This window comes from Hylobates moloch, unplaced genomic scaffold, assembly GCF_009828535.3.
Source record: "Hylobates moloch isolate HMO894 unplaced genomic scaffold, HMol_V3 SCAFFOLD_23, whole genome shotgun sequence".
Classification (NCBI taxonomy): Eukaryota; Metazoa; Chordata; class Mammalia; order Primates; family Hylobatidae; genus Hylobates; species Hylobates moloch.
In genome coordinates this window covers 4,798,782-4,811,970 of record NW_026652298.1, presented here as the reverse complement: position 1 = coordinate 4,811,970, position 13,189 = coordinate 4,798,782, and the positions used below count along the sequence as shown (strand labels likewise).

General features: G+C 38.1%; 1 protein-coding gene across 2 annotated transcripts; it reads left to right on the top strand.

The window, feature by feature from the left end:
* The first annotated feature begins 3,093 nt into the window (after positions 1 to 3,093).
* Positions 3,094 to 10,910, top strand: ESM1 (endothelial cell specific molecule 1). 2 transcript variants are annotated; one of them, XM_032144662.2, is made up of 3 exons: positions 3,094 to 3,470; positions 6,615 to 6,764; positions 9,334 to 10,910. In XM_032144662.2, exons 1-3 carry the CDS (start codon positions 3,170 to 3,172, stop codon positions 9,435 to 9,437), a joined length of 555 nt encoding a protein of 184 aa, XP_032000553.1. In that variant the 5' UTR covers positions 3,094 to 3,169; the 3' UTR covers positions 9,438 to 10,910. The 2 variants fall into 2 exon arrangements, with proteins under 2 accessions (XP_032000553.1, XP_032000554.1); XM_032144663.2 differs by lacking the exon at positions 6,615 to 6,764.
* The last annotated feature ends 2,279 nt before the right edge of the window (positions 10,911 to 13,189 follow it).

The window sequence follows — 13,189 nt, the reverse complement described above, 5'->3', positions numbered from 1 at the left end:
CAAAATAAACACAAAATATTAATGCACATTAGCAAAGCTTATTTTCCTAACACAATACCAGCTTTAAGAAAAAAATCAAAGTGGCATTTTAAGTATACAGGGTATACTGGGTTAAATAGATATTTGGTTTTATCATTTCGCTGCCCCCATTGCAAAACACCATATGCTGTAACATTTGGATCCACAGATGGTATGGTTTGACCCACCTTAGTTTGAACTTACATTTTAGGAGTTGTGAAAATCTTGTGCAATTCCTCTTGCCCTTTCTCACTCTTTGACTTGACAACTGATATACAGACAGAGCAAGATGAGAGATGTTCCAGTCCCCAGCACAAAGCAAGTGAAATGGGTGGACCTCGTGCACTCACTATCTTCTTATTGCTTTTTAATGCAGCTTAGAGTTGGCTCCTTGGTTGCTCATGCTCCCATTTCCTAACCCTTTGTGGTCATGGCTAACTTTCCTAATGGAATTTGTTGATCTGGGCTCAAGGCTGGGGAAGACAGAAATCACTAGACAAAAATCTTACAGGGATTGTGCTGGGACAAATGGTTTTTGTTGGGTCTTGGAGGGATTGAAGGTTCCCCTAAAATGCGTTGTTAGGCACTGTGTATTGAGATAGTTCCACCACTGGTGAACTCTATTGGGCATATTTTCTGCACTTTCCTGTGCATTGTAGTTTGGTTTACTATTTGGATTTGGTACTCTCAACTTACATTCGTTTAGTTGTCATTTACCGAAGGTATTATCAATTTGGTTTCTCTTTATCTTCGATAGTGGAAGAGTTTCATGTCTTTATGTGCTATTCAGGAGGACAAAGTCCACTCCATTCCTTCTGTATTACATCTAGTATAGCTTACCATGTCACTCACCTTGGGCACCTGTTTGGCACCTGTATGTAGTTGATTTTACAATCCTTAATCCAGTCTCCAGAGCTTGTTGGTCTCAGGGCTGGAGTCCTGGCTTCACCATTTGCTAACTGTGTGATGATGGACAAGTTACTTACCCTCTCTAGGCCTCAGTTTTCTCATATCTAAGATGGGGATAAGAATAGCACCTAGCTCTTGAGGTTGTTTTGAAAGTTAAATGTGGTAATCTACATAAACTGCTTAGCATGGCATCTGGCACCCAGTCAGATCTCTATAAAGTTTAGATATTATTATTGACCACTATTCCAGTTAACTACTCCTCAGAAAGTGGTGTTCAGTAACAAGGAACATTTTCTAGGGTCAGCCTAAATTGCGACCTAGGCCGTTGGAACTATTGGCCATGAAAGCACAATTATGTATTGTAATAAGCAATAGAATATGTGGCTCTGACATTAGACTAACATCCCTTCAATATAGGGACCTTGGGCAAATTAACCTCTTTCTGACTCAGTTTCTTCTTTTAAAAAATAAGCATGATAATAGCAGCCACTTCATAATATTGTGATGAGGAGCAAATGAGTTAATGCATGTAAAGTGTTTAAGCTATTAACTCAACAAATATTACCCATTACTGAAAACATCAGAGTGTGCCACCTGCTAAGTAAGTGTTTTTGGGGAGATAAAGTTAGAGTATTTCAAATTGGATTGTCCTGAAAAATTTGGAAAATTTGAAAGCTAAAACTCTTGCTTTCATTTCCTACTGCCTCAATTCTCTGTATTCTGAATTTGCTCCCTGTATCCCCCTAAAATTGCATTTGCAAAAGCTGATCTTCAAGTTACATCCAATGCCCGCTCTGCCTCATCTTCTATGGGAAACAAGAATTTTAGAGGTCAGGTAGCCTAACACCATCAATTCTCAAAAGAGGAAGCTGAGGCCAAGAGAAGTCCTGTGAATTTCTCACAGCTCATTTGTGAAAGACCAAGAATTACCCACTTTACTGGGTTGTTATTTACTAAGTGACAGTGAGTCTATATATCTCTTTTGACAAGTGAGGTGGGGGCATGGAATTCGGCATATGGTTGGTGTAAGAACGCCCCTCTCTCCTCTTTAACCTTACTTAATAAGACCCTGGCACAGTTGATATTTGAAGAGGGCTACTCTGTTTTCCCAGAGGGACCTAGGCACGGTGACCCTCTGTAGCATGCAGAGCTTGTTTCCTGAGGGGTAATGTTTGCCTTCCCTGTGACTTGCCTCTTGGGGGCTGTGGTCTGATTTTCCTGCTGAGCCACTTGTTGCCTTGGGCTGGCTGCCGTAGTTGGCAGTTTTTAGTGAGGGCTCTGATAGATGCCAGGAGGTGAGGGGAAGGGCTCTGGGTGGGCTCCATCATTGGACAAGCAGACTTACTGATGGATGAGCCTTCCCCTGAGGAAGTTTTGGATCAGAAGTCCAACTGATAAGTTTTTCCAGAATTGAGTAACCCAGAAGCAGTGCCGAAAGGATGTTACCTCTCTTGTGGCTTTTTGTATTGATTTTAAAAGAAATTCTCAGAGGCAGTTCCGCATTGTACTGGAAGCACAGCTACATCCACAGTAGACTTAGATATATGTGACATGAATTGCTTTAGAAATAACATTTGAGGAGAGGGGTTAGAGGAAGGAAGAGAGGGTCTTAAAAAATATCCCTATCAAAATATTTTCTTTCTTCTAAGTATTGAAAAGACACAATATAACCCTTTCTTCTTTCAAATGATCTCATAGCTATTTGTTGAGGGGAAATACCAAATGTTTATTATTTTTTTTTGAAGAAGCTTCTTCAGTCCTGATGATTCATGTTGATATCATTTTCCTCTTGACTACAGAGGCTCTGAGACAAAGCTACACCTCAAGTGATATGCCAGGGTCAGAACAATTCCCGTCCTGAAGGAGGGTGTGCGACCTTCTTTATCCCTCCTTCACAGACGTCCTTGAGCCCTTGAGACGGATGTGAGTGAGTTTTTCAGTCCTCAGGCAAAACATCCATCTAAACATAACAGATGACATCAGCTTGGGCTTTTCAATTCCTGGATGGCAGCAGCGTGTTAATCCAGGCTTCATCCTGGATTTCATAAACCAAAACAAGAGAGCCTGGCAGGAGGACAGCGCTGCTGCTGGGTTGAGGAAATTGATGACGGGAAAGCATGCGGGCAACCCAGTGTATAAAACTCATAAACGTGTAGGCAGAGGCTCAGCTACCAGTTTGGACGGCTGCTTCCCACCAGCAAAGACCAAGACTGGGGAGCCCAGCCGGAGGCAGCTGGGAAACATGAAGAGCGTCTTGCTGCTGACCACGCTCCTTGTGCCTGCACACCTGGTGGCCGCCTGGAGCAACAATTATGCGGTGGATTGCCCTCAACACTGTGACAGCAGTGAGTGCAAAAGCAGCCCGCGCTGCAAGAGGACAGTGCTCGACGACTGTGGCTGCTGCCGGGTGTGCGCTGCAGGGCGGGGAGAAACTTGCTACCGCACAGTCTCAGGCATGGATGGCATGAAGTGTGGCCCGGGGCTGAGGTGTCAGCCCTCTAATGGGGAGGATCCTTTTGGTGAAGAGTTTGGTATCTGCAAAGGTAAAGAGTGACCCCTTACCTCTCCCCTCCCGGGGCATGCTGAGAGCTTTTAGCCAGCTTGGGAGGTGAGGTGGCTTTGCTCCTCAAGAGTAAGAGGGAAAAAGCAGGTGGATTCTTGACAAGGCACCACACAGGTATTGTCATGGGTAGAGACAGAAGGATAGCTGCAAGTAGCAACTGAAACCAGTGTGCAGGAAGGCACAGAAAGAAGTGTGGCATTTTACTCGTTGCCTTAGGAGATCGCAAAAAGAAAGTTGCAATGGAAGATTGTGTTGGCTCCTTTTCTGGAAAACTTTAGAAACTTGACAGGTAATCTGTTAAGGATGGCTTAGATGCTCTTTCCTCTGCGAGGCAGCAGTTACAAAGGTCTGCACTAGATAACCTCTTGGAATGGTTTCTAGCCCCCAGATTTAGTGATTCTTTGATCTTGAAAGGGTCCACAGGATGGAGGGCCACTCTCAAGATCAAATATTTCTGATAAACACAAATGCACTTTATGGAATAGAGTGAGCTTAAGTCATCTAACAAAATAACTCATTCTTCAAAGAGGGTCCCCTGAAGCATAAAACAAACCTCATCTGACTTTATAAAGGTTTTGGTCATCTGGAAAAATAGCAGATGGTGTTAAGACAAGAAAAAATAACAATAGAGAAAAATAAAAACTGGAAGTCTGTAAAGAATGAGGTTGACCACTTGTACACTTAAAGAAAAACTTTGTCAGGTTGAAATTTTAGCTAAATAGTGTAGTTAAGTATTAAATAAAATAGTGTATAAGTTAAATAAAATAGTTAAATAAATAGTTAAATAAATAAGTTAAATAAAATAGTGTATTTGTAGAATTTATTTTAAACTTAGTAACTAGTTTAAAATATTTAACATTTTAAAAATATTTACAACAAAAAGAATGATGATTTAAAAATACTCTATGTATAGATATCTCATGATCTTATTATGAAGAGCTATTATTAAGAAGCAATACATGCTATAACCCCATCCATCAGTTGTATAATACAAGGAAGCTTTCAAAATTATAAAAAGGACTGAGAAATTTCTAAATAATTCTTATGTTTTATGTATTTAATGCATTTTTTATGAATGATATTTATCCAGTATTGTGCTAATCTCATTAATTCTCCTACTTCTTAGACATATAATGTACAAATTAATCATCTTTTAATTGGCAAGACATACAAAATTAAAAAAACAAATTCTTAAAGTATTAGGAGAGTTTTTTTTTGCTTAGTTTATTTTTGTTTATATACAATAAGAAATAGAATATTGAGAAAATATTTTGTTTGGTGAACACATAGGCATGTTTCTTTCAACTGAATAGGATCTGTATATTTTGTAAATTACGGGGCTTATTGACCAAGAAAACAGTACTTCACATAAGGAAATTAGGGAGGAAGTGGTTAACACAATCATACTTATGATATACCATGTATATGCAGTGAATTGCTTTTTCTCTTGGCATAATATGCCTTTGTACATGGGATTGTAAATGTATATTACATATGGGCAGAGAAACAAGCTGTGTGGCATCTGGAGTCTTTAGCACTATAGTATTCTACTGAATGATCAAGATACTAAAAAGATATTTAAGATTGCTCTTTTTGGCTTTCTTCAGGTTGCTGATGAATCTAGTTTTAAGCATTTTTCTCTCTGCTGGAAATAGGAGACTTTGTGAGCCTTAGCAACTTGAGATAGAGATAATACATTTTGCAATCATGTCCCTTCTTCAGCTTTTTAAAAGAACATCCACATGAAAACTGTAAACTTCAGCTGCGTATCCAAATGTCTTCTAAATATTCAGATGTCTGTGAACATCTTGCCCGGATTAACAATCAACAGCCAACACATATTTAATGAACACTTACTATCTGCCCGGCACTGTTCAGTGCATCAGGGGATACACTAGAAGTATCTCTGGGAATTTGGCTAAAGTTTTAGTTTTCAATATCGCCCAGGCACAGTCAAATCCTAATCCTGTGTGCTTTTCTGGAAGAGGCCTTTTCAGGATTCCTTTCTAAGATCTCTTCTTCCCAGCAAAGAGAAGAGTGTTCAAAACCAGATTCCTCTGTGATCTGAACCATATTGAAAAGAGCACTCATAGATCTCTTTAAAAAAAGATATCTCATTGATGATCTACTTGGTCAGTCAGTGGAGTATTAGACTGCTGGAGACTCAGATGGCTCACAATTTGTTCTTTCCCCACCTGTGATTGTACATTTACAAGGTATTTTCACAACAAGAGAATATTCTATATCTATTCTGCTGGCTTTTAAAGGTTGGTTAGTCTACTGAAATGCTGTTTATCCTAAAAACAGCATTTTAAATAATTTTATGCATTTTAAATAAATGACTTTGTCCTCTTTATTTCAATGTAGGATGTTTTGGCATAAGTGTAAGCACTGGAGCTCCAAAAGCTTCTAGTTCTTGGTTGGTGTACAAACCCTCCGGGTGTATAAGCCCTGAGCTTTCTCGCTCATTTAGCATCTTGCATGTTAGCCTTGCAGAGGATTTTACTAGTGAGACCTCTTAACTACTGAGGGAGTCAGGCAAGTTGTATGACATGCCATTTCGACAAATAAGGAACTCGATAAGGGTTGGAGCAGATGGAAGATTGATTGCTTCATGGTGAGCTAGGATGATAGCTCTCTCCCTGGTTAGTTTGAAGCCCTTTCCTATACACTTAAAATAGTAAATTATCTGTGAATACAGTAGATTCAAAGATAGCATCACATTTTAAAAACTCTTTGAGGAGCTGATGCATATATGTCTGTTCAACTTCCCACCTTTGCTGAGCTGTTACAGAGGTCATCTGTGAGAATTTATTGGTATATAAGCAGAACATCACCAGAATGAAGACTGGTCCAAGGAGACTGGCTGTGTGTAGCTGTCTTCAACTTAACTTTACATCACGACGCTAAGCCCGAGGCATCCATTATCTGGTCTTAATGTGTGATTTCATATTTATGACTCAAAGTTTCAACTTTCAAATCCTGGGTTTGGAGAATTGGCTTTTATTTTACAGTCAAGATTCATGAGGTTGGTTCAAATCGCAAGGCTATGCACACAGGGCTGTTAGGATGGAGACGTATTTACAACAAGCAGCATCCTCTCCAACCTTTCCTTTGTCCCCAGACTGTCCCTACGGCACCTTCGGGATGGATTGCAGAGAGACCTGCAACTGCCAGTCGGGCATCTGTGACAGGGGGACGGGAAAATGCCTGAAATTCCCCTTCTTCCAATATTCAGTAACCAAGTCTTCCAACAGATTTGTTTCTCTCACAGGTAAGCACTGATTCTGGTATAACACTGGAAGAATAGTCTCATTTCAGTGTGAATAACTTAGAAAATATCTGTGAGTAGAATAAGATGTGGATTGGAATGATTTTATTTCCTTTGCTTTACTCAGGGGAACAGTGGGTGGTAGCTGAGTTTGGTTGCTGTTGCTGTTTCCTACCAAGAGCCCATCAACAATTTTGAGGTTTATATATAATTTCTCATAAAGTTTACCTTGTTTAAATATGATTTATAGGAGGATAAATATGACTGATTACCAAAAATCTGTAATAAAAAATAACCAAGTGAGATATATAAAGTTCTTTAAATTCTTCAGTGATCTGTTTTATATATTTACTGGACAAAACCATTTATCTCTCAACTTCACATAGAAAAAGTACTGTGAGGAATTTATTGGATAAGTTTTACGAGTCAAGATAGAAAATATAGAACATTTCTTTTTTTTAACCAAATGAAAGCATTTAAATGGAATAATTCCAAGTGTGTGTTTTTATGGATTTTGGAGAGGATAAGAAATAGTACCTGTGATTGAAATTTTGGAAATGAATGAAACTGTAGTAATACGTGCTGCTTGTTAGTCCGTGTGTATTTCTTATACAGTTGTTAGAATGTGAGGAATACACAACCTATGAGATGTTGCTATGTACGTATTTGTTTATTTTGTTGAATAGATGGCCAGTACAGGAGAGTTCCATTAAACTGAAAATAGCTCATTTAAAGCAACATGCATCACTAAAGCTTAGGCCTCCATTGCACAGAGTGGCGACTGTAATTAGTAATTTTTATATATTTCAAAATTGGTAAAAGAATAAATTTTAAATGTTCCCATCACAAAAAATAAGTATGTGAGGTGATGGATATGCTACTTAGTTTGATTTCATCATTCCACAGTGGAGATATATATCAAAGTATCATATTGTACCCCAAATATATACAGTTATTATTTGTCCATTAAAAACTATATTTAAAATTATAAAAAATAAATATATAATAAGCCCAACATATAGTCACAGAGATGGCTGGTATCAACAAACTATATACTTTTTTCCCGCCACAACTATAAATAACAATTCAAGTCCATTTTACTTAGTTTCTGTTTTTGGTCTTTTGCATTTCAAGTTAATAAAATATAAACTATTTGGCAAAGGTGCTTGCTTTCTAATTTTACCTCCTTCTTATGTATGGGTCAACTAAACACGTTAAAATGAAGCGGAAATATTATGCTTTTAAGTGAATTATTAGTTTTAAGTATGGTGATGCCCATACAATACTTACATTATAGGTTACACAAAAATATTTCCACATCAAATTTAGGCATTGAGAGGCTTATCAGAAATATTTGAAAAAAGCAGTCAGTTTCTCTCTTTTCTGACCTAGGGTATTTCCTTTCATTAGCTAAAGGTGCAACCAGCAAAAGATGATTTTTAGTGTGATCTTGGTAAACCTTAGTCAGGTTCAGGATGGAGAGCAGAACACCCTAATGGCCTCTTGGAGAGGCTGCCTGGGGCCTTTGTAGTCTACATGCATCTTTGAGACTACATGAGACTTCCAGGTTCATGCACTGGAGTTTACAGGAGAGGGCTTGGGTTTCACTCCTGACACAGGCTTCACATCACCTCTGCACAAACCTGTTTGGACCCAGCCTTTGAGAGCAGGCTAAATGGCTGCAAGCTTCACCAGCACTAGGACCCTCAGAGCACGAGCTTGTCTTCTCCACCTTTCCACCTTTCCACCTGCTGGCTACAGCACTCTTGTCAAATGTGCTTCCTGTCCCCAGTGTTCCGCTTGGTGTTCTTTTTTTTGGCAGTGAGCTTCCCAAGTTGGGAATTCACAAGTAACTTTTTGTGGAGGAGGGTGTTGGGGGAGTAAGATCTGGAATGTTTCATGGACTTACACACATTCATCTTCTGGACCACGCTAATCTTCTTAAAGCATTCCATATCAGAATGTGCACTGCCAAGGCAAGCACACCTCACTACTCCTTGAAGTAGAAAATTTCATTTTAGCAAATTTCAAATATTACAAACTTTTCTCATATGTAGAGTGAGAAGTGTCTTTATGAACGTTCTGCCCATTGGTCTGCCTTTTGCCTTCTGGATGCAGCAAAAGTTAATCTGTCTTTCATACCAGTTAGTGTAAGAATCTAACTTGAGACCTGTTTGGACAACATTTGCCTATTCCATAAGTATTTATTAAGTGCCTACTATGTGGCAAGCACTGTCCTAAGTGCTGGAGATATAGCAGTGAGCAAAATAAAGTCCCTACCTTTGTGAAACTGGAATTCTAGTGGTGGAGTGAAATAATAAAGAGGAAAAAAAGACAAATGCATGTAGAAGATAATGTCAGGTGATAATAGGTATACAAAGATAAGTAATTCAAGGGGTGCTATTGTATATAGAGGTGCTCACTGATATAGAGCAGTGAATACAGTTAGCGTGGAATCTTAAATCGATTAAAGATTTCATTGTAAATTCCATGTAAAACAAAAATAAAGCAAAACTGTGTTGTCTTTGAGCTATAGATGTTTGGACATGATTTGTATTCCGTCTGCTTTCAGAGCGTGACATGGCATCTGGAGATGGCAATGTTGTGAGAGAAGAAGTTGTGAAAGACAATGCTGCCGGGTCTCCTGTAATGAGGAAATGGTTAAATCCACGCTGATCCCGGCTGCGCTTTCTGAGAGAAGGTTCTATTTTCGTGATTGTTCAACACACAGCCAACATTTTAGGAACTTTCTAGATTATAGCATAAGGACATGTAATTTTTGAAGACCAAATGTGATGCATGGTGGATCCAGAAAACAAAAAGTAGGCTACTTACAATCCATAACATCCATATGACTGAACACTTGTATGTATTTGTTAAATATTTGAATGCATATAGATTTGTTAAATGTGTGTGTATAGTAACACTGAAGAACTAAAAATGCAATTTAGGTAATCTTACATGGAGACAGGTCAACCAAAGAGGGAGCTAGGCAAAGCTGAAGACCACAGTGAGTCAAATCAGTTCTTTGACTTTGATGTACATTAATGTTGGGATACGGAATGAAGAGTTAAGAGCAGGAGAAGATGGGGAGGGGGTGGGAGTGGGAAATAAAATATTTAGCCCTTCCTTGGTAGGTAGCTTCTCTAGAATTTAATTGTGCTTTTTTTTTTTTTTTTTTTTTTTGGCTTTGGGAAAAGTCAAAATAGAACAACCAGAAAACCCCTGAAGGAAGTAAGATGTTTGAAGCTTATGGAAATTTGAGTAACAAACAGCTTTGAACTGAGGGCAATTTCAAAAGGCTGCTGATGTAGTTCCCGGGTTATCTGTATCTGAAGGACGGTTCTGGGGCAGAGGAAACACATACACTTCCATAAATGGCTTTAACGTATGCCACCTCAGAGATAAATCTAAGAAGTATTTTACCCACTGGTGGTTTGTGTGTGTATGAAGGTAAATATTTATATATTTTTATAAATAAATGTGTTAGTGCAAGTCATCCTCCCTACCCATATTTATCATCCTCTTGAGGAAATAAATCTAGTATTATTTGTTTAAAATGGTTAGAATAAAGCTATGACTCTATAAGGTTTTCAAAACATCTGAGGCATGATAAATTTATTATCAGTAATTATAGTAATAATAACCTTAATAAGCATAAGAAAAACAGAGTCACTCTGGATTTCAAAAATGTCAAAAAATGAGCAACAGAGGGTTCTTATTTAAACATAAGTGCTGTGACTTAGGTGAATTTTCAATTTAAAGTAGAAAATAAGTTTTTAGGAGGTTTGGAAAAGAAGAATCAATTTTCAGCAGAAAACATGTCAACTTTAAAATATAGTTTATTTTCATATTTTTTTCTTTTAAACTTGGTTGATAAGTGGACTTAGGAGTATATTTGAAAGAATCTTAGCATAAACAGGACTGTTGTACTAGATGTTGTTAGGAAATATCTCAGAAGTGTTTTATTTGAAGTGAAGAACTTATTTAAGAATTATTTCAGTATTTACCTGTATTTTATTCTTGAAGTTGGCCAACAGAGTTGTGAATGTGTGTGGGAAGGCCTTTGAATGTAAAGCTGCATAAGCTGTTAGGTTTTGTTTTAAAAGGACAAGTTTATTATTGTTCAATAAAAAAGAACAAGATACAGCTTCTCTGTGTTGATTTGTGATTTTGTTAATTTGCTAAATGTTATTTTAACGATTCATTCAATAAATAAGAACTCTCCTTCATATTAAAGGACAAGCTCTTCAACAGAATTTTCTGCTCTGGATAAGCCTCTTCTATCAAAACAGGGGGTCAAGATATTTGCTTCTCTGCCTCACATGTTTGGTCTACTCATTTTTTAGAGCTTCGTAAAAGTAGGTCCCAATATATTAACTCATTCTGCAAAACAACAACAAAAGGTAAACTCTTCTGTTGGCATCATTAGTTAGATGCAGAGCTAAGGCTTGAAATAAACATTTCTATTTTGCTACCTGGATGGCTCTTGAGGTCCTAGACTTACAGCATTTTTTCTTCTTTGTTTTGTGTTCTCTTCCTGGATTTTGACATTTTCAATGGTAGAAACTTTGCTGTTAAACAGCTACTGAGTGCTCCTTTGCACTCTTCCATGTTCTGTGAGGAAACCCCTTATAATTAAATCTCAATCAGTTGTTGGCTGTTTTACTGAAGATTACAGCTCTAAAAATGTCGAACAATTTTTACTTTTATCAGTTTAGGTCTCATTCATAATTAATACTTGCATTTTATTTTCATATATTTTCTAATATTTTTGAAGGGGGTTGCTTTTAGAAAACATAGCCAAAGACAAACCTTTCAGTACCTATGAAAGAAGAGAGTATTTTACAGCTTTGAAGCTTGAGTATCGTATTCAACAACAGTCTATGTTCATTCAGCCTTGTGGGCAAATTATGGAAACATTTTAGGCGAATTGATAAAAATGCTAAAAAAAAGTCTATATAAGAAAAAATCCTGTTTGCTCAAATTAATATATTTTGTAAGATGGTAGAAATTGGGTGTGAATGAGATACAAAGTTACATGAATGTCAGATATTTACATTTTTATTAACTGAAAATCTCTATTTTCACCTGTGGGCAAGAAAGTTTGAGGCTACTGTGGCAGGGAGCGAGGTTATTTAAAGATCTGCCCTCTTGGTTTGAAGCCTGGGCCACAGTCCTAATGCTTCTTTGAGGAAGTGTGGAAAAAGAGCTAGACTGGAGCAGGACGGGCCTCTGTTTCTGGCTCTGCAGTAACCACCTGTGCAACCACGGGCAATAAAATCAGATGAAAGTGGGCCCATTTGCTCTGAGTGGCAGGCATGTTTTCTAGCTGCCCAGCTTTATGGTACTGGGGGCTCTTCATGGTTTTCACCCCAAAAGCTAGTACCTGTCTATCCCAAATTGCTCTGTAGTCTTACAACTAATCTTCATAGCAGTGGTCTCCAAAATCTTTGGATCTGTGGATCTGTATACCCCTGACTGCATACTTTGCTAGTGCAAAATTTTTTTGAGAATGTAATTTCAAACTATATACACACTATCATATTAATATATTGTGTTCATTATAAAACATACACTCAAACTAGACATTTTTAAAATGAAGAGATAAGAGATATAAATAGAAGTTTTGAAATTTTCTTCCCACACTTCAATGTACCATTCCAGAAAACACTTGGGAAACAAGAAAATTCCATAGATCAATGGGCCTAATCTCATTTGATATTGGAGAGAAACTAAGCAGAGGCATAATAAATATTTCTGGAATGAATGGATGATTGGATGAATGAATGGGTGAATAGGTAGATAGATGAAGGTAGGAAAGATGGATGGGAAGAGGGATGGATGGCTATTGGATGAATGGATGACTGAAGGGATGGTTGGTGGAAGGATAGATGAATGAATGAAGGGGTGGATGGATGAGTGAATGAATAAAAGGATAGATGGGTGAAGGAATTAATAAATAAAGCATGTAACAGGCCCTGTGTCTTCACCAGAGCAGCAGCTGCTCAAGAAGAAGACAGGCTTTCCTTCCCTTTCACCTGTCAGATCCCCGTCTGCCCAGCTACTTATCCAACCTGTTGGGTTGTGAGGCGATTGAAAATGTTGGGGGCCTACACAGTTAGTGAATCTGACAAATAGCGCTGTTCAAAGCAATGAAGACAGGAAGTGCTTCTCCCTCAGGCATTGGGGATATCACCAGTGGTAGCAAAAAGGGTAAGGTAATTCTCATAGTCAGACCAGGTTGTCATTTCCTGTGAAAGGCAATTTGGGAGGACTGCCTTTGCATCCTGCATTTTATTCCCTCTTTCATCCCGGTCTCCTTAGGAGTAATGAATCTATAGATGTCATTCAACACCATAGAGAAATTTAGAGGGAGAAGTGATTATTTCTGATTGCCCATCAGTTATCCTAGTCATTAAACTAAG

What these genes read in the sequence shown, in the direction of transcription:
- ESM1 (XM_032144662.2), top strand. Translation starts at nt 3,170, where the DNA reads ATGAAGAGCGTCTTGCTGCTGACCACGCTCCTTGTGCCTGCACACCTG. An exon ending in AGAGTTTGGTATCTGCAAAG is followed by an intron (nt 3,471 to 6,614) that starts GTAAAGAGTGAC and finishes CTTTGTCCCCAG; the next exon opens with ACTGTCCCTACGGCACCTTC. An exon ending in CAGATTTGTTTCTCTCACAG is followed by an intron (nt 6,765 to 9,333) that starts GTAAGCACTGAT and finishes GTCTGCTTTCAG; the next exon opens with AGCGTGACATGGCATCTGGA.